This window comes from Rattus norvegicus, chromosome 15, assembly GCF_036323735.1.
Source record: "Rattus norvegicus strain BN/NHsdMcwi chromosome 15, GRCr8, whole genome shotgun sequence".
In the NCBI taxonomy this organism is placed as follows: domain Eukaryota; kingdom Metazoa; phylum Chordata; class Mammalia; order Rodentia; family Muridae; genus Rattus; species Rattus norvegicus.
This window is the reverse complement of record NC_086033.1, coordinates 84725377-84745521: the sequence shown is the minus strand read 5'-3', so window position 1 is coordinate 84745521 and position 20145 is coordinate 84725377. Positions and strand designations below refer to the sequence as shown.

The 20145-nt window shown below is 43.4% G+C and overlaps 1 protein-coding gene across 4 annotated transcripts in view; it reads left to right on the top strand.

Annotated features, from left to right (window-relative positions):
- The window catches only part of Tbc1d4 (TBC1 domain family, member 4), a 178121-nt gene that overhangs the window by 103355 nt on the left and 54621 nt on the right, over positions 1 to 20145 (top strand). For 3 of the 4 annotated variants that reach the window (NM_001427219.1, XM_039093969.2, XM_039093970.2), the window contains exons 2-4: positions 7445 to 8053; positions 10077 to 10166; positions 13880 to 13984. In NM_001427219.1, the coding sequence (NP_001414148.1) occupies positions 7445 to 8053; positions 10077 to 10166; positions 13880 to 13984 (804 nt within the window). Of the gene's footprint in view, positions 1 to 3173; positions 3394 to 7444; positions 8054 to 10076; positions 10167 to 13879; positions 13985 to 20145 lie in introns of those variants that run through there. The other variant, XM_039093971.2, reaches the window with a different exon arrangement.

Here is a 20145-nt window from a genome sequence, read left to right as displayed (position 1 = left end):
ACGGAGCAGACATATACCTTAGATTTAATTAAAAACATTACTGGCTATTTTACTGTGCCACCATTTTCAGGCACATTCCCACACTTTGTTCAGAGTTTCCTTTGAGCTTACCTCTGAGATAAGCACTGTGATGCACACTTTCCAGATGAAAAACTGAAGACAGGTGTAGAACCTTCTAGAGGCAGCTGTAGGTATTGGAGTGGGGCTTATTTGTGACAGGGAATATGGTGACCTTTTTCTTCTAACTTTTTTTTTTTTTTGGTTCTTTTTTTCGGAGCTGGGGACCGAACCCAGGGCCTTGCGCTTCCTAGGCAAGCGCTCTACCACTGAGCTAAATCCCCAACCCCTTCTTCTAACTTCTTGTCACCCGTTTCCGTTCTCTATTATCATCCCTCTAGTGAGCACCCCCCCCATTTCTAAGGGGATTCTACTCTCATTAAATCATGTGATTCCCCAAGATTTCCTTGAGTGCCCCTTGTGTATGGTACATGCTTCTGTAGTTTGAAATGGTCTTAGGCTAAGAAGATCTGTCTGGGGTCTGGAGAGCTGGCTCAGCAGTTAAGGGCTCTTGCAAACGACCAGAGCTTGGTTCCCAGTGCTTACCTCAGGCAGCTCACGACACCTGTAACTACAGTGCTAAGGGCTCCGATGCCCCTTCCTGGCCTCTGCGGTCACTCACATACATGTGTACACACACACACACACACACACACACACACACACACACACACACACACACACGGAAGTAAAAATAAGCGAAAACATTAAACTGTCCATGGAAGAAGTTAAGTGTTATGAGCAGTAAGACAGACTCCGGTGAAGAACTTGGTATGAAAGTTAAACAGATCTGCTCCATGGCGAGAGAAAATCTGTGCTGTTACTAAGGTTTGGAACAAAGTAGCAGAGGGTTGCTAAGAAGTGTAAAGTCTGGGCTAAGAGGAAGCCATCTTGGCTTATAGCCTAGAGGTCAAAACTAAAGCTGCTCATAGGAGTCTGGTTCAAGCCTCAGAGCTACTCTGTTTTCTTTGCCCTCCCCCCCATCATCTCTTTTAATCTCATTATCTTCTCTGTTGCTTTAACATTTGATGTAAGACGTTTGTTTTGAAACAAGATAGGGTAGACCAGAGGCTTCTCAAGGATACCAAGAGCTTTGCAATTCTGTGATTTTTAACACCGTTCTATTACTCCTGTCTATTTTCACTCTGCACCCAACCCCAAATTAAAGTTTATATTACCAAGGATCATTTCCTTTGGAATAATAACCTAGGGTTTTAAGGCAAAGGCAAAGCATCTGGAGGAATTGTGGGAAAAAGTTAAAAACGAGGCCATATGTGACAGCATTCACCTGTAGTCCCCTACTGAGGCTGAGGGTAATGGATTGAATGAGCTTCAGAATTGAAGATCAGACTGGCTGCACGGAGAGATATCATCTACAGATATTCCGAGGACGTTTACCAGACAGCCTCGTCTCAAACTAGCGTGTGAACTGGGTGCGCTGCCAAGGCAACGCTGTCTGGAAAAGTGGCTAAGACTGGTGTGTTTCTCTATAGCAACAAGTGGCTTCAGGGTGTGTGCACACTTCTCGTCAGATTCCCTGGCCTCATTGCAGGCCCTGGGATCCCTGAACCAGCTCCGGCTGTGTCCTGAGCCTCAGACTGCGTTTCCCCACCCACGCAGCGGTGTCCCGCGGCTTCCCTATGGCCCAGGACCCGCCTGTCAATGGCCTGGGGTAAGTGTGGTCAAAACTTCCTGTGTCCTGCCTTCGTGAGCGGCTGAGCCCTGTTGCGGAGCGGGCACAGGAACCAATAACCCTCCAACCATCCTCCATTGTTCAATAATGAAATTTTTATGAAACCTGATAGAAATGACAACGTCGAGTTGCCTAACTACTCTTAAAGCCCTTGATCTCACTTCATCTCATTCTAAGTCCAGCATCTTACCCTGCCTAGACAATGTATGGTCTTGCCGCTGCTGCTTCCTCCTCCTCCCCCTCCCCCTCCTCCCCCTCCCCCTCCCCCTCTCCTTCCCCCTCCCCCTCTTCTTCCTCCTCCTCCTCTTCCTCCTCCTTTTCCTCCTCCTCCCCCCTTCTCCCCCTCCTCCCCATCCTCCTTCTTCCCTCCTCCTCTTCCTCCGCCTCCGCCTCCTCCTCCTCCTCCTCCTCCTCCTCCTCCTCCTCCTCCTCCTCCTCCTCCTCTGTCTTTGTAAATTAAAGTGTGTTCATGTGGAGTTTGTGTGCATTAGTGGTAGTGCCTTCAGAGGTTAGAAAGGGCGTCAGGCTCCGCTGGAGTTAGGGGAGGCTGTGTGCCACTATGCGTGCGTGCTGGGAACCGAACTCCAGTCCTCTGGGCCAGCAGAGGTGTTCTTTACACTCAGCCATCTTTCCCACCCTTATGATCTTGCCTCTTAAGCAGAGCAGAATGACAGAGAACGACCCTCCTCTGAGTCAGTGGTCCACAACCTTCCTGCAACCTTTAAACATAGTTCCTCATGCTGTGGGGACCCCACGTTTATTTTGTTGCTACTTCATAACTGTAATTTTGCTACTGTTATGAATTGTAATGTAAATATCCGATATGCAGGATATCTAATATATGATCCTCAGAGGGGTCACGACTCACAGGTTGAGAACCATTGCTCCAAGACATATCATTTGTATGACAGACTCCATATTGTTTCTATGTGGCCGATGCTACTTTAAGCTGTGATTCCCAGTTATAGACACCTCTGTCAGTGTATTTGACATGTTTTGTAATATTTTCCCTCAGCGTTTATATTTTCCCTTCATTTTAATACTGCAGTGCCCACTTCTGGCTACAGAAAAACGATTGCTAATGAACCAGCCCACTAGGCTAGCATCAATTGTAAACAATGGACCCAGTTGGCCTTTAAAAGTGTTACTTTGTATATTCTTAAGTTCTCATTTGCATTCATTTAAAATATTTACTGAAGTCTATCTGAGTCCTGTTAGGAAAATGACCTCCTACTGTAGATTAATCTTCTTTTATCTGTACCCATAATTATTTATGTATTCATAAAATTCATAATCGTTAGACACGATTAAAGAGCAGAAGAAAGGGAATAGTCATCAGAAACAAAGCGTTTCTTTTTACTATTTTGAAAAAAAAAAGTCAAAGTTTTGGTGCCTTCCTTCCGAGCAATCTGTGTATTTCCTGATTGCAGGCTCAGGAAATGCTTAACTTTTGAAGCAATTATGGTTGGGAAGACTCCTCATTGGCCACACAGTGATGATGTGGACTTACACAACGGCATTAAAACTGGCGCTGGCTTGTTCAGAAAGCGAGAGACAGAGGGGGAAAGCTGGGGAGGCCGTCAGTCTAGCATACTTCGTACTCTCTGTGAAGACACCGGTATCAGCTGGCTTCCTGATCGAAGGTATCTTTCCTTGGGGACTTTTGAATGCCAGGGTTTTATCTTGGGTTTTCTGAAACCTTTCCTGGCTAAAGTTTAGACAGATGTGTGGTGGTGGTAGAATTGGTGTTCTCTTGAGTTGGGCAAATTGTGATTTGGAAGCACCAATATGTTTGACTGTGTGAAATAATCATGTTTAGTGGATGATAAGTAGCAACATGGCATCCGAGGAGTGAATAGTACTTTGGAAGGAGCTGGAGGGATCTAGAGTGTAGATTGCATTAATGTCTGAGTCTTGCTACTTGAACCTGTTGTTTTACTGAGTCCCTGGATGTGTAAAAGGAAGATACCAGCTAAAGGTGGCACCGGGCATTTTCTAAATGGCACCAGATGCTTGAAAAAGCTCCTCCAGTTGTATTATCCGTTAAATTATTGTACATTGCTGGAAGTGAATAATTCCATCAATGTAGGCCTTTTCGGGCTCAATATTAAAATGCTAAAAGTTTTTCTTTTCTTTCGTTATGTTGACACTGATGTAGAGACAGAGCCCCAGGTTTTGGCTCTTTTCTGTTCCTCTGTCACCTTTTCAATCTTGAGTCAACTCTCATTTGCAGAGGTGAAATACCACTCCCCAGTGGTAACTGAGAAAACACCAGCAGAGCTGGCCAAGGGATGTAAACGTCCTACCGTCTAGCTGGCTGGCGTCTTTTCTGGTTTTGTTTCTGCTGGAGAGTAAATGTTGCCCAGAATAAAAACAGCGCCTTGAATTAACTGTAAGTCTGACTCAGGCCGTGTGGGCTGCAGGCAGCATCTGAGCAGGGGAGATATTTGTTGCCACAGCACAAGTAACTGGAGTGCATGGCTAGACTATATGTGGTGGGGAACTCTGCAGCATTTGGGGTGTTCTGGAAACACATGGGTACTTCCTGCTATAAGTGAGCAATGAGCAGAGGGAGAAGCTGTGGTTCCCGTTTTTGAGGGGCCCATGTCTCCTGAATATAAGCAACACACACACACACACACACACACACACACACACACACACACACACACACACAATATTCATTCTGAGCCCAAGATTTTCCTACTGGTCACATATGGTAAAACACACATTACCACACCTTAGATTTTTCCTCACATGAAACCCATATGTCACAGTACAGTAGAGAGAACAGGGGACTCAGATTTATTCAGCAGTATTCATAACTGCACAGGTAAATACCTACCATTTAGTACTGTGCTATAAGAGAATGCTATTGACTTACTAAACCAGGTATGTGCCAGTTCTGGAGGGAGAGAACCTTTCTATTACAGTGTCTCTGGTGAATCCCATAAGCAAATGCAGAAAAAGAACATCTGGAGTGTGTGTGTGTGTGTGTGTGTGTGTGTGTGTGTGTGTGTATGTGTGTGTGTGTTGTGTACCTGTGTATGCATGTGTGTGTACCTATATGTGTGTGTACATGTTGTGTACCTGTGTATGCATGTGAGTATACCTATATGTGTGCATTCCTATATGTGTGTGTGCTATGTACCTATGTATGCCATGTGCGTGTGTGTGTGTGTGTGTGCCTATATGTGTGTGCCTGTGTGTATGTGTGTGTACCTGTGTATACAAGTGTGTGTGCCTATGTGTGTGTATACCTGTGTGTGTGTGTGTGTGTGTGTGTGCCTGTGTGTGCCTGTGTGTGCATGTGTTTCTCCAGTGAGTCATTTCTCTACTGTGACTAGCTTATTGTCCTCAGAGTAATGCTAATAAAGAGTGTCTTTTCTCACGTGGGATGGTTGTACAAGCAGAGGCTGTAGGACACTCAATTTCCTTTTCTGTGTCTTTCACACATGAAAAAGCACACACAAGAGCTGGACCACCCTTAGCTCACTTTTGTGGTTAGCGTCTGTGGTCCAGGTCACTGAAGCTGTGGTAAATTACAGTCTGGGAGAAGATACTAAAGGCAATTGGACTCATTTTCATGGTGTAAACATGTTAAATGACTGGAAGGTTAAATTACCCACTCAGTTTAGGATTCAGGATGGCAGGCTCTGCTTATGTAAATGGAGCCATATACTGAATTCCACTGAGGTGTTGGGCCTTTTCTGGGGTCCCAGAGAAGAGACCCAGCAGCTGTAGTATTTCGGCCACTGACTGAACTTTCACTCAGAGATCTCAGTTCTCCACACAACAGTAAAAGAAAGTCCTGAGGGCTTGGCGGAAAGCAGCGATGAGCTGGCTGTTTGAGTCTCACTTGTAGAATTCAACTCTGAGACCATACCCAAATCACTTAAATGGGAGTAATGAGAATCCTTTCCTTTTAAAGCATGAGTGAAAAAGTTCCTACGGAGGCTGGAGAGATGGCCCAGGAGTTAAGAGCTTACCGTTCTTGCAGAGGACCCAGGTTTGAGCCTTAACAACTACTTGGTGGCTTACAGTCATTCCTAACTCCAGTTCAAGGATCTGAAGTCACCCATGGCCTTTGCAGCATCAGTCATACATGCAATTTGCATATATATATGCAAAATTATATATATATATGAATTTTGCAGGGACTATATATTCTGATATATATCAGAAACAATAGGTATAGGTGTATATTTGTGGTGTGTGTGTATGTGTGGTCTCTGTGTGTGGTGTGTGTGTATGTGTGGTGTGTGTGTGGTGTGTGTGTCTGTGTGTGTGTATCAGAAACATTAGCTGTAGGTATATATAATATATATATATATATATCTTTGAGATTTACGTTTTAGGGATCCTTGGGTTGATAATTAGATGAAGAGTGTTTATTGAGTTTACATAAGGCTGTATTTTACCTACTGAAATAGATGCACTTTATATAGTAGGGTTGAGTGTCAATTGCTCCCTCTCCAACACTGTGGGTTCTTCAGGTGGGAAAGCCTTGTCCTAAGGCAAGTAGAAGACGGGGCTAAGACTCTCAGTTACGAGTTGGCACAGACACCCAACGTTACACTTGATGTGACAGATCACGGCAAGTCAGTGCAAAGATAGTATGGGGAGTGTATCGTCCACAGAGAATCTTCATGTTTGCCTGCTGACACAGACATTGTTTTAAAACGATGACTGCTCTGGTACTGAGTCCTAAGTAGCTGTGAACGAGAAGAAATCCTGGTCTTGACATGGTCTCTAGAAGGTTTAAGGACAAGACACACATGCCAAAATAGGGGGCAACCTGGAGAATAGTATAGCTGTTTCCCTTTTCCTATAAAATAATCGGGAGAGTTTTGTGGGGACTGATCCTCATACTTGGGACCAGGAATTATTCTAGGTGCTTTGGAAGCTGGGGAAAAATAAACACAGACATCTCTATCCTTTGAAAACATAAATTCTATCTTTCTTTCATAATCAGTCCTACAGAATTGGAAATATCTGGAGGTATGCTAGTTGTGCCTGTGCATGCGTGCATGTGTGTGTGTGTGCACGCTGAGGTGGTGGACATCTGGTTCCATCTAAGAAGCTGTTTAACAATTTCCTAAAGTCCTGTGCCCTTAAACATTCCTGCATAAGGTGTTTGAGAATTGCAGCCACCCCTGGAGTTCAGTCCTCCAGTGTCACTTCTTCAGTAAAACCTGTTGTAAATTTAGTTTGCTAATCCAGATGAGGGCGCCTGGTTTTACTCTTACTGTTGGAACTCTAGTTTCTTCCAACACATTCCAACTTTTACCTAGGAGTAAAAGGTATCATTTATTGAAGATTCCATAGCCTAAATAATCATGTTCTGTTTTGGACAAATATGTTTGTTGTTTTTGAGATATTGTCTCACTCTAGAGCCCAGGCTAGCCTCAAACTCATAGCAATCTTTTCTGCCTCAGCCTACCACCAAGGGGGGTTACAGGTATAAGTCACCTTGCTTTACTGAAAATACTATAGTTAAAGTGGGAAAATAGAATACTGTTTAAATTTCAATTTTCCCCTGAGAGAGATTATGTCAGAAGAGGGTCACTTCGCCAGCTCTGTCTCCTGTATGTAGGTGCAGTACTTGAAAAATCCATTCTGTGTAACCGTTCAGGTAGACAGAAATGACCTTAGGATCCGCCACTAAAAGGAGGCCTTCAATTGTCCCCCCAGGTTCCAGATGTGATCAGTAGCATCCGGCAATTATCCAAGGCTGCCATGAAGGAGGACGCCAAACCCAGCAAAGATAATGAGGACGCCTTCTACAACTCTCAGAAGTTCGAAGTGCTCTATTGTGGGCGGGTGATCGTGACCCACAAGAAGGCACCTTCCAGCCTCATTGATGACTGCAAGGACAAGTTCAGCCTGCATGAGCAGCAGCGACTGAAGTTGCAGGGCGAGAGAGGTGGTGACCCCGGGGACGGGGACGAGATGGGTGTCCTTGAGGCTGAGTCTCCTGTGTCTCCAGATGACGGCCTGCCTGAGAAGCCAGATGGTCTAGTCAACTGCCCCCGTGCTCTGCCCTCCCTGGCTAGCCTCCCTGCGTTGGCCAGCCAACCCGCACTGGCCAGCTCTCGGGTTTGTTTCCCAGAGAGGATTTTGGAAGACTGTGGCTTTGATGAGCAGCAGGAGTTCCGATCTCGGTGCAGCAGTGTCACAGGCGTCATGCAAAAGAAGGTTCACGAGAACAACCAGAAAACCCAGCCAAGAAGGCGGCACGCAAGCGCACCCAGTCACGTGCAGCCCTCAGACTCGGAGAAGAACCGCACCATGCTCTTCCAGGTAGGCTGGGAGGGAACTTTTGGCCTGCAGCTTCTTCTTCCTTTCTTTTTTTTTTTTGGATATTTTATATATTTACATTTCAAATGTTATCCCCTTTTCCCCTCTCCTCCCCTCCCCTCCCCTCCTCTCCTCACTTCCCTTCCCCTCTCCTCTCCTCTACTACCTTCCCCTCCCCTCCGCTTCCCTTTTCTATCTTTCTTTTTTTAAACTGAGGTCTGGGAATTGTCCTCTTGCCTGCATTTGAGACTAAGCTATCTTCCCAGTAATCCTGCCCCATCTCTCTCTCCTCTTTCTGCTCACCCCAGTAGCCACAGCAAACACTTCTACCTTCGTTTTTGCCCCCACAAGGCAGAAGAATGAGAGAAAGAACACAGACAGATGCTTCATGGACCCCAGAGAGGGAGAGAGAATGGAAGACTTCCTTTAATTTTTGAAATGGATCGCGTAATGGATACTAGGTGTCCATCACCAGCGTCTGGCTTGGGTTGACTCCTAAATGCATTCTTAAATGAAACTAGAGTCTTAGCAGTGATTTTAAGGTGTGGATCTTGGAAAGCAGGATTTGGCATGGAGCAGGACAAAGTGATTTATTTCTTCTCGGAGAGAAGAGTTGCAGAGACGCACAGATATCGGTCACGTGGCACATCAACTTACTCTGCCTCCAGAAACGGAGCAGTAAAGAAGTACCATTGGCCTGATGACTCACTAGGTCAATTCTTAAGTCGCTTGATACAGCTAAATTCAAAGTAAAAGATCATTTTCTGTGTGGGGGTGGGGTGGGGAGAGGAGGAGTTTATGGTGTATGCAGGTGTGTCTGGAACTGATGCCCCGTAAGGAGTTAGGTTTTGTGCATTGTTACTGTCTGTCCTGTTGCTTTGGACTGGAATTCTTTTGTCAGGTAGCCTGGCAGACAGCAATGTTCTGCCATCCTCCTGTCTCTGCCCCCTGCAGCTCTAACATTACGGTATCTGCAAGACCAAGGCCACCTTGTTGAGTGGGTGCTGGGACCCGAACTCACGTCCCCATGCTTGCATAGCTCTTAGCTGCTGGGCCACATTTTTAGTCCCTCTCAAAGATAAATTTTTATTTAAAAAACAGTTTATATATGTAGAGGGCCATGGGAAATGTCATTTCCCTTAGAGGATTGAGTGCACGCTCTTGTCTTGGAGAAGGTCTGGAGTTAGTCAGTGCTGTCATCGGCTTGGATCTTTTTTTTTCGGTCCTGGTCTTCTAAGGTCCCCATCTAGGCCTGTGGTTGGAGTGGCTCTGGCTTTTCTGCAGTATGTGTGAAGTCAGTTTCCCCTCTTCTTCGGGCTGCCAGAGTTGTTCTTTACCAGTCATAGTTGTTTCTGTTAGCCTTTTGAATATCTGTTTTCTAAAATTTTAACAAAGCCCAGTCCTGTATATTTCATTTTATTGACTGATTCAGAGAACATCTTATAATGTGACTTAGTAATTGATGACTTTAAGACTCGTGACCAGACTTAAGGTTGCATATTGAAAAAGTTTTTTTTGGATTTATTTATTTTATGTGTATGAGTGTTTCCCCTGCATCTATCGGATATGCATGTGCATCACGTTTCTGCGTGGTACCTGCTGAGGTTAGAAGAGGCTATCAGATCCCCTAGAACTAGAGTCACGGACGGTCGTGAACCACCCAAAGTGGTACTGGGAATTAAATCTGAGTGCTCTGAGAGAGCAACGTGTGCTTTTAACTGCTGGGTCATCTCTCCAGCTCCAGGTTGCACATTTTTGAAAAAAAAATTATTTCTTAACTGAAAAAAAAGACTTATAATCTTTGGCTTGAATTGTAGAATCCAAGGAAGGTCGCTTAATTTTCAGACAGCGGAAAGAAATGTCTGGCGTCAGCTGCCTCTGGGTTGACTTATCTGGTGGAACATGTGCAGTATAGGTCTGTCTGGACCACGTCGTTTGAATCACTGTTATTCAATATTTAATTGCCAAGAACGCTTGGGGTCCTGGAGAGCTGAAGTAACTGGAGTGCTTTCCTTTACCTTTAAAGGTCGGCCGCTTTGAGATTAACCTCATCAGTCCAGACACTAAGTCAGTCGTGCTCGAGAAGAATTTCAAAGACATCTCCTCTTGCTCTCAGGTATGAATCACGTCACAGCATAGTGTCTGAAGAAACCCATTGTCATGTTCCAGAATTAACCGCAACAGCTGGGCCGACACAGGTCATGTGTTATTGTTTTACGTCAAGTATTTTTCTTTCCTTTCATCGTCCCTCCTTTTGCTCCCCTGAGGCATGAACCTAGGACTTTTTTCTTACACATCATGCACCAGTTGCTCCATCAGTGAACTCCAATTTAAGGAAAAAAATGTTAAAAAAAAAAGTCCTTACAATTAAAACGTATTCGTGTGCTTGTCTCTATGGCAACAGACTCAGTTCCAGTGTCTGTCATCGACTTTTCCCTCAGCTCTCTGACTTCGTGATATTTCATCCAGTCTCTTCCGCTGTAGGGAGTTTTGTAGTGGTGAATTCTTCTGAAAATACCTCACAGAGAGTGTTCCTCAGATACTTGGGCTGTGGGTCTTGTGGCTGTCACCAAGATATATTCGTTCTTTATCCCACAGCAGATGACACAAGAGAAGTAGTCTTTTCAGCGGGTGTTACCATAAATGGTAGATTTTGAAAAGAATCTTTTGGAACCTTCACTCTTTTATATTTTACTCCATAAAATATGTCCTTATGATTTAAAAAATAACCAGTAGAAACAACTGTGTATAATATTAGTCATAGACTATAGTGATGTTTTACACTATCTACTCCAAAGTTCGAGCTAGCTAAATATATTGTAGACATGTCCGGAAAGACTGTACTTAAGTCAAAATGTGGAGAGGTTACGTATTCAAAGGCATCTCTGTGAAATGAAGAATTAATTACTTGTTTTTGTCCTGCGACTTATAGTGCATTCAAGAATGTGTGTGTGTGTGTGTGTTTTTTTTTTTACAGGGTCTCTACATTTGATGTTGAAAAATCTGAGCTGGAGAGACAGCTCGTTTGTTAAAGACAAAGGGTCATACTTCTAATCATAGAAAAATTATGCATGATATATATATAATATATATATACACAATGTTTATTTGAATTTTGTAGTCAGCATTACTTTTGGCGTGACATTAAGACTTTCTTTTAGGGGTTGGGGATTTAGCTCAGTGGTAGAGTGCTTACCTAGGAAGCACAAGGCCCTGGGTTCGGTCCCCAGCTCCGAAAAAAAAGAACCAAAAAAAAAAAAAAAGACTTTCTTTTGATGACAAGGATTCTTTTTTAAATATTTTATTTATTTATTATATATTATGATTACACTGTCACTATCTTCAGACACACCAGAAGAGGGCATCAGACTCATTTCAGATGGTTGTGAGCCACCATGTGGTTGCTGGGATTTGAACTCAGGACCTTGGGAAGAGCAGTCGGTGCTCTTACCACTGAGCCATCTCTCCAGCTCCAAGGATTTTTTTTTATGTTCTAGTACTTGTTTGCTTTAGCAAATATACCTTCATTTCTAATACCTTGTTTTGATATTGTTCCTGTAATAGGAAATTTTGTTGTCTTAAACGTTTTCTACTCTAGTCACTTAGAGAACAGTACCATTTGAATATAGGAAGGTCCTATTGCAAATTTTGAAATTCTTATTTAAGAAACACAGAAATTTTAGTGGGTCTATGATTTTACCACCCCCCCCAATACTTATTAAGTACTCTTGTAGTTGTGTGTTTATGGGAAGGTCCCTACAAGATCACGAGTCTTCCAGGGGCTGGTGACTCACGGTGTGACTGTGTCTTATTCGGTGGGACGTTAGAGGCTCATGTAGCCCTTAGGTGCTCAGTACACAGGGCCGCTGTGAACGAGTCGCTCTCTATAGCTGGCCTTGTGTCAGGTGCCGCAGTGACAGTGATAGTCACTTATGTTTACCTCATGCCAAGGCGCATCCATGAAGGCAGCACCTCCTGTCTCTGCTTTCCCTAAGGTGCCCAGGAAGTATAGATCAGTGTGCACCGATAATCCAGATGACACACACAAAGACAAATGCAGATGTGGAAGTTCGAATACGATCTTCTCCTTTTTCCATTTATTGACGACAAGCTCTGACTTACGATATTCTGGTTCAGGAAACGGTCAGCAGGAGCAAGAAGGAAGCTAGCGGGCAGCAGCCTGTCCGTCTCTCCTCACCACCCAGGCTTAGGAACTTCCTTGCAGGGGATGAATGGATACAAGGTGGCGGTGTTGTAACTGGCCTGCTTTTGAGTACCTTCCGAGTACAAATGTTTCTTTCTTTGAAAGGGCAGTGGTGTGACGCTTTTCCTGGTCATTATGGGAGTCAGGGAGTGCTTTTTTTTCTTTTCCTGGAAGCATTGTCAACATCGGAAGACTCACTAAGCTAATGAGGCCCTGTGAGGTCCCCACTTAGCACTAAGCCAGTAATAAAAGGTCTTTCACCAGAATTGTGCAAGGTAGAACTCATTTTACCTGACTTACAGTCTTAAGCCCTCTCAGCTGATTTCTTTTATGCCATGTCTGCAAAATAGATCAACTGTATTATAACAAGAAAGGACAGTGGTAACTCTCGCTAGAGCACTCTTGGAACCACTAGGGTAGTTTCTCCACTCTCACACCTTTCTCAAAATGGCTGCCCTTAGGTTACTTTATAATGAAAATAAACAACACCCCCCCTCCCCCAATACCACAACAACCCCTCACCCTCCAGCCTTAGAGACGGTTTTCAGCAACTCAGCATCGTATCTCAAAACTAAGTCATGAGCTGAGCCAAAATTTAAATGCAAATCTGTCCCCACGGACATATTTCTTTTTATTTGAATTTAGGTGATGCAGGTACACTTAATATTTTCTATCAACCTTGCTTTTCAAATCACCGTGCTTGCTATTGAATTAAGGTGCTGATTACTTACTGGTCTCCGTGTGTATTTAGACTCAACTTTTACATTTTTAAAAGTTTATTTTGAAAACGTATTTTATGTCGTGTATATTAGTATGTGCACATGAGTGTATTAGTGCATGCGCATGTGTGTATTAGTGTGTGTGCACATGTGTGTATTAGTGTGTGCGCACATGTGTGTATGCCACGGCACACATGTAGAGGTCAGAGGATGACTTTGTAGGGTTGGTTCCCTCTTTCCACCTTTATGTGGATTCCAGGGAGTGAGCCCAGGTTTCTAGGCTTGATGTACACCGAGTGACTTCACTGCTGAACCATCTCCTCCCAAAGACTGAATTTTTAATTAAAGTAAATCTAGTTGAAATCTTTTATCTTAAACTGCAGTGATTTGTGAATGTGGATAATTGGTACCTGCAACGAACAGATGAGAGAACACGAGGATCAATCTTTCTTTATGTGGTCCCTTGAGTATCTATAGATTGACTAATGTTCCAGCAAGTTCCACATGAGCTTTATGGAACTGTATATCTAATTTGAGAACTGTCGCTTGTAGTTTTCCTGAGATTCGTAGCTCTGCATAGAGTAGGAAGGGTTTTAGGGTGAATTGTCGACTGTCGTTCTAGGACAATACATTGAAAACTCACTACAGGCAAGCAGCACGTTTTCATTATAAGAATTGGATCACAGTAGCGTTTTTTTTTCCTTGTCAGAAAGCAAAGGGTCTGAGTGGGTGTGAGACTATCTGTTGCACTAACGGGTAGGTATTCTGTGAGCCTGCTGTGACGCTGCGTCTTCTGTGTCCTTGCCGAGAGGGAGAAATCTGTGGACTTAGGAAAGTGTAGAAATCGCGTCGATGTGCAGAACGCATCCCCATAAGCGTTGCTTGTGTTTCTTTCCCTTCGTGTAGGGGATAAAGCATGTGGATCACTTTGGCTTCATCTGCCGGGAGTCTCTGGAGCCGGGGCTCAGCCAGTACATCTGTTATGTGTTCCAGTGTGCCAACGAATCTCTGGTAAGTGGGCTGCCGCCTCCCGGGGCCTCTGCCAGTGGATCCCTTCCCTCTGCCTTACAGAAGTCTCGTCCATTGGGGACCAGTCCTCTATGAGGAAAAGGGCACTTAGAGAGATGTTCATACTCTGGAAGGATGCACAAAGGTGGGGAACCACAGACAGGTCGCCGTGGCACTTTTCAGTGTAGGTGCTTGGCTTTCCCAGACAGTATTTATAACCACAGTTTGTTTGTTTGTTTGTGGTTTTTTGGGGGTCGGGAGGAAAAGACTGCTACCAGGAGAAAAGCTGCTATGTTTCCTGTTGCTTGAAGGCACTGACAAAGGCACCAATCTCTTTTCTTTGTGGGCAGCATAGCATCAGAAATTAGACAGTGGTTCCACCAAGAGAGTAAAGAACCTGTCTTAATTTTCAAAACACATCACTTACTTTGTTTCTTTTGGAACTTGTGAGTCCCTTTCCCCCTAGCATTCCTTTTTCCTCTCTGTTTGAGAAGAACTGTGTAAGGCAGGCTTGGAAACACATCTGGTCAAGAAATATGTTGACTTTTGTCTCTCCTCAATGTATTTCTATTCTTACACACACACACACACACACACACACACACACACACACACACACACACACACACACAGCCTTCTCTTACACTGTAATACAAACCTTCTGATTCTACGTTGCCACTATTAGACGAATTCATGGAAAATATTAATTTTTATATTTTAATTATGTGAATGCGTATGTGTTTTGTGTATAGCAAGAATGTTGCATGCATTTATGCGTGTGCACATGTACACGTGTGCCCATATGCATGGAGATCAGAGGACAATCTTGGGTGTCATCTTCAGGAATAATGTCTGTCTTCTTTGTGGCCATTGTGATGGTTCGTATATGCTTGCCCCAGGGAACGGCACTATTAGAAGGTGTGGCCCTGTTCGAGTAGGTGTGACCTTGTTGGAGTAGGTGTGTCACTGTGGGCGTGGGCTGTAAGACTCTCATCCTAGCTGCTTGGAAGCCAGTCTTCTCCTAGCAGCCTTCAGATGAAGATGTAGAACTCAGCTCCTCCTGCACCATGCCTGCCTGGATGTTTCCATGCTCCCACCTTGATGATAATGGACTGAACCTCTGAACCTGTAAGCCAGCCCCGGTTAAATGTTGTCCTTTATAAGACTTGCCTTGGTCATGGTGTCTGTTCACAGCAGTAAAACCCTAACGAAGTCATCGATTAGGCTGGGCTGGCTAGCCAGTGAGTACCAGGGACCCTCCTGTGCCCACCTCCCCATTACTGAGATTGTAAACGCAGCTGCCACACACAGAAGTTTTACACAGTTGTAGAGATTTAACTCAGGTCTGTAAGTTTACCCAATGAGCTAAATTCCAACCCATCACCCCAATTTTCTTAGACACACACTTCTGCCTGTGTTCCCCCATACACAAGGTCTCAGGCCACACTTCCTGCCTGCTTTCTGGTGCTTTTTACACTTAACTCTGGCCTTCACATGCCTGGCAAGGACTTTGAGATACCGAAGACCTGGGAGGAAGCAGGCCCATCAACGCTTTCTGTCCCCTGCCCTCTGGGTCTCCAGCTTTGTCTCTAGGGAATATGAAATGCCTGTTCCTTGGCAGTTTCCTAGTCTAGAAATTTATATTTTGCCAGGGTCCAGCCTTGACATAGGATTGGGGTTCTCAACTGGAAGCAGGGATATCTGGAAGGCACATAATAAATATACACAGACTACTCTTTGGGTACAAACTGACAGGCAATTTCAAGACTTAAAGTTCTCTCTCTCTCTCTCTCTCTCTCTCTCTCTCTCAGCTTGGGGTTGCACACACTCTGCATTCTCTTGTGCACTCTGCTTTTTTTTTTTAAATTGCAGTTTTCTTTTCTCGAACTCCCACACTCATGCACACCCCTGTTTATTACCCTTTCATTCTCACACACACTCTTCATACACACCTCACACATATATCTCACATGCACCACATACACTCTCCTTTCACTCACACACACAATCTTCATACACACCTCACATTCTCTCTTCACTCTTCACATTCTCTTTTCATGCTCTCTCACTCGCTTTGACATTTTCTCCCTCATTTACTCTCTCATTCACTCTTCACATTCTCTCTCTCATGCTCTCCAGCCTTTCTCTTGTCCCAGTCCTTTATTGATAATTCAAAAGTAGGTAGAAAAAAAAGACATTGTATAGTCATTGACAAATCAAATTCAAAAGAATAACCACATCCCACAAAGAACTAAGAATTACAATTGTTCCCCAAAGTTTCAAGCTTCCCCTATTCCCAGGCCTGTGACCAAAATAATAATAACTGTAAACTTATCATTATTTAAACTTTAACTTTTAACCTATTATACTTCAGAGCTCAAAGCTCTGAGGTCAACTACTTGCATTTTCCTGTGAAGCTCTACTAATAAATGACATAGCCTAAACTGCCAGGCAGTGGCCAGAAAGAATCAAGTTAACCCTTAACTCAGTGGTTCCGCAAACTTTCTGTTCCTTGCACACAATGACTCTGGTAAGAGTCCCAGTATTTTGACTTAGTTTACTAGTATATAATTTTATATATTCTATACTTCCTTATCCAGGAACCACTCTTAAATGTTATATAAAACTTAATTCCTAAGTTCAATAACTTTTTCCTTTCTTAGGGTCCCAATGTTGGCTCTATTTCATTTTCTAGTAATTTCTTTAAAGATTCTTTGCAAGTCAAGCATTAATCTGGAGCTACCATTGTGCAGTTATTACATTGTTTCCAAGATGAGAACACAGGGCATGCACCTGGGCCATTAGGGCTGTGCTATGCTGTGCCCCTATGCCTCAGTTTCCAATTGTTTAAGAATCGTTACATCAAGGAACATCTAGTTTCACAGAATTCACCAGAGCAGAAGGAGAAAGAAGTAGGAAAGTCAGATATAATAGAATAATTATGCACACCACGGCCAACTGAAAGGCAGTGGTGCACAAATGAAATCTATACAGCCATTGTCCAGGGCTAAGGTTAGGAGAAATGAGAACAACCTGTTTTTACAAAGAACTGCCGGGGGCTACTGAGATGTCACCATCCCGGCCTACTGCAGGCAGCCTCTTATTTCAGATGGCGGGTCCCCTGCAGGGATGTGTCTCCTGCTTCTCAAGGTCCCAGACGCCACCCTACTTTACAAGGAGCTGCCATGGGCTTCTGAGATGGCTCCATCCCGGCCTGCTGCTGGCAGTCCCTGTCATTGTATGTTGTCCCCAGCAACATTTGAGCTTCATTTTTTCCCTCTGGATAATTAATGTTGTTTAGTAAATATCCCATGTACCTATCCAGGTAAACAGATTCCAGTTAGGGGCTAGGTGTGAACTTTGAGGGAGTTGTCCTTAGATGCTAACAGTGGGCAGCCTGAAGCTTGGCTCCACACACCCTGTTCATGGCTCTTCAGTTAGGCAGGCTCCTCTTGACCTTTCCATGACAGAATGATCACATTGCCATGAGGTCAGAGGCTGTCCTGGTCCAGGGACAATCAGCAGTGCTCACTGAATCCCTTGCTCTGGAGGGAGAACTTGGTAAAATCCACTTAATTATGGTCTTGTTTTCAGGCTTTATTTAATTTTTAGGGCTTAGTTGGTTTTGTTTGTTTTAGAAACTGTCAATAGTGAGAAGATGTGGGATACGCAGCCTTTCCACATCCATACTCTGGCTGGTGCCACCGACCACGCTGTGTGCCTGTGCCTTCTTGTTCTGTGAGGCACTGTCAGACTTCGTTTGGGTCTCGTTATTTTTATGACGAGATCCAGGCTAAGAAGATCTTTTAAGGATCCTCTCTTCAAATTTTATCAATGAGATTCTTAACCAAAACATGTGGCATCGGAACTGCAAGTCAGAAGGAAAATCTAACATGCGCTTCCTGTGAAGTCGTGGCTGGGAAATCGAGACCCAACCCTGACCAATAGAACAGACCGGAAGAGTCAAGGCAGTAACACCCGTGAGAGCAGTTTGACAAGCGATTGGCTTGGCAGTTGTAGAAGATAAAAGGTTAGCAAATCGCACATGCTGACGGGTCTTCTTGGAACACCAACTCTACATAGTTACCATTTTCTTTTGCTTCTTTGTAACAGTTTCAATGAGTTTGTGAACCTAACAGTTGTAGGACAGGTCCTGCTAGGCTATGCACTGTTTGAGATGCTCCCTTCTGGCTTCTCCCACCTTACCCTAGGGAGGAGGTTAATATTGTCTCACAAATGCTTAAGTTTTATAGAAAACATCATTTCTTCAAAGTTCTTTCTCCAAATTGATTGAAAGAATGTCAAGAAAGGTTCCATATACTAATAACCCTTGTAAACTCCAAACACACATAGAAAATATTCAGTTACAGTGTAATTAAACTAAGTTAACAAGAAAATGATCTATGCTATTCTTGTTCTAGAGTTTCTGTGAACTAACCTTTAGTGATATAATAAGAATATTCCTAGTAAAATATTGGTATACTGATTGAAGAATGAGGTTTATATACTAGAAGTTATCTTTCTCTCATATCTGATGTGAATAAAAAAATAAATTTTTAACATATGGGGAACAAGCAATGTGTGGAGAATGGATGAAGGACAGAGTCCAGTTTGGAGGTTCTGTGAAAGGTGGTGAGGAAGACAGACTGATGTTGTGAGAAACAGAACTAATTTATAGGAGTTTTTATGTGAAGAAAAATACAAGTACTGATATTGTTTGGCCTCAGAGCAGGAGGCATGGACATGACTGGGCAAATGTACAGGGGCATGAACATTCAAACACAGGTGGGTGTGCTTCAGAGGCTTACATTAACACGTACAGGGACGGTGCCGTCGTGTAACTAGTTAGCATCTTTACCTGGGCATTACCTTCTATTTGCAGCTGTTAGAATGCTAGTATTCATTGGGTACCTTGAAAACATTTTCAAGGTGCTTCTAGCAAAAGATAACTATGTGCCCTTCAGTTATTTTTGCCCAAAAATAATATAACACTTAAGCTTGGTATATTATATCTCCAGATATTATCTTCACTATAGATTGTCTTATTATTAATGTGAGTAAATTTTCTCCATCTGATCCCATGCTGTTTGGAGAGCTGGGAACTGTGCCAGGCAGTGACTGCCAAGGAAGCTTGCTTTTTGTTCATCTGACTGACATATCTGCCTGTCCATTTGCTTTTGCCCCTTTGACACGACCGGTGATGGTTTCCTTGTAGTTATAATGCTCTGATTTGCAATTTTTAAGTGCACTAACCTTGTGGCAGAATTTATAGGCTGTCTGAGAAAGCGATGGGTTTTAGAAGAGGAAATATGTAATATTTTGAATGTTACATGGAAGTTTTAATAGTAATAGTAGTATTTGTAGTATTTGTGGCAAAGAGAGGTTAGTAGTCACATTTCAGTCACATTGAAATGGCTTCTTGTTTCATCTGGAAATAAAGAGAAAACAGACATCCAATATTTCTATAGGAAATGCGTCACAAGAAACATTTAAGGAACACACACACACACACACACACACACACACACACACACACACATATATATATATACACACACAACATGTTACTACTAAATCCATGGACAGCCCCTTCAGTCTTTAACATAAATGAGAAAAGAGAAATAGAATAAAGGAGCATAGGCACAAATAATTAAATTTCTTTTAAATAGGAAAGTAAATGAAATAAAGATGCAAAGGCATTAAATATTTTTAGTTCTAAAAATGGGGGCTTTTTATTTTTAATTGCAGTATAAAGTGACAGTTTTAGGAAAATCCATGTCTATAGAACGTTGTAAAGTTATTCCTGTGCTTTTCTGAGGCTCATCACATCATTATGCCCAACAAGGATGGCTGACGGCTTTGACTTTTGAAGTCTCCTTTTAGCTTTACTGGACTAGAAAACCTTTTGTGTATCCCAGGTTCCTCTTCCCTTCCAATAAAGAAGTAGATTAATATTCTTTTACAGCGACTTATTCTTAGATTCAGCTATGGAAGAAGAAGAAGAAGAAGAAGAAGAAGAAGAAGAAGAAGAAGAAGAAGAAGAAGAAGAAGAAGAAGAAGAAGAAGAAGAAGAGGAGGAGGAGGAGGAGGAGGAGGAGGAGGAGGAGGAGGAGGAGGAGGAGGAGGAAGAGGAGGAGGAGGAGGAGGAGGAAGAGGAAGAGGAA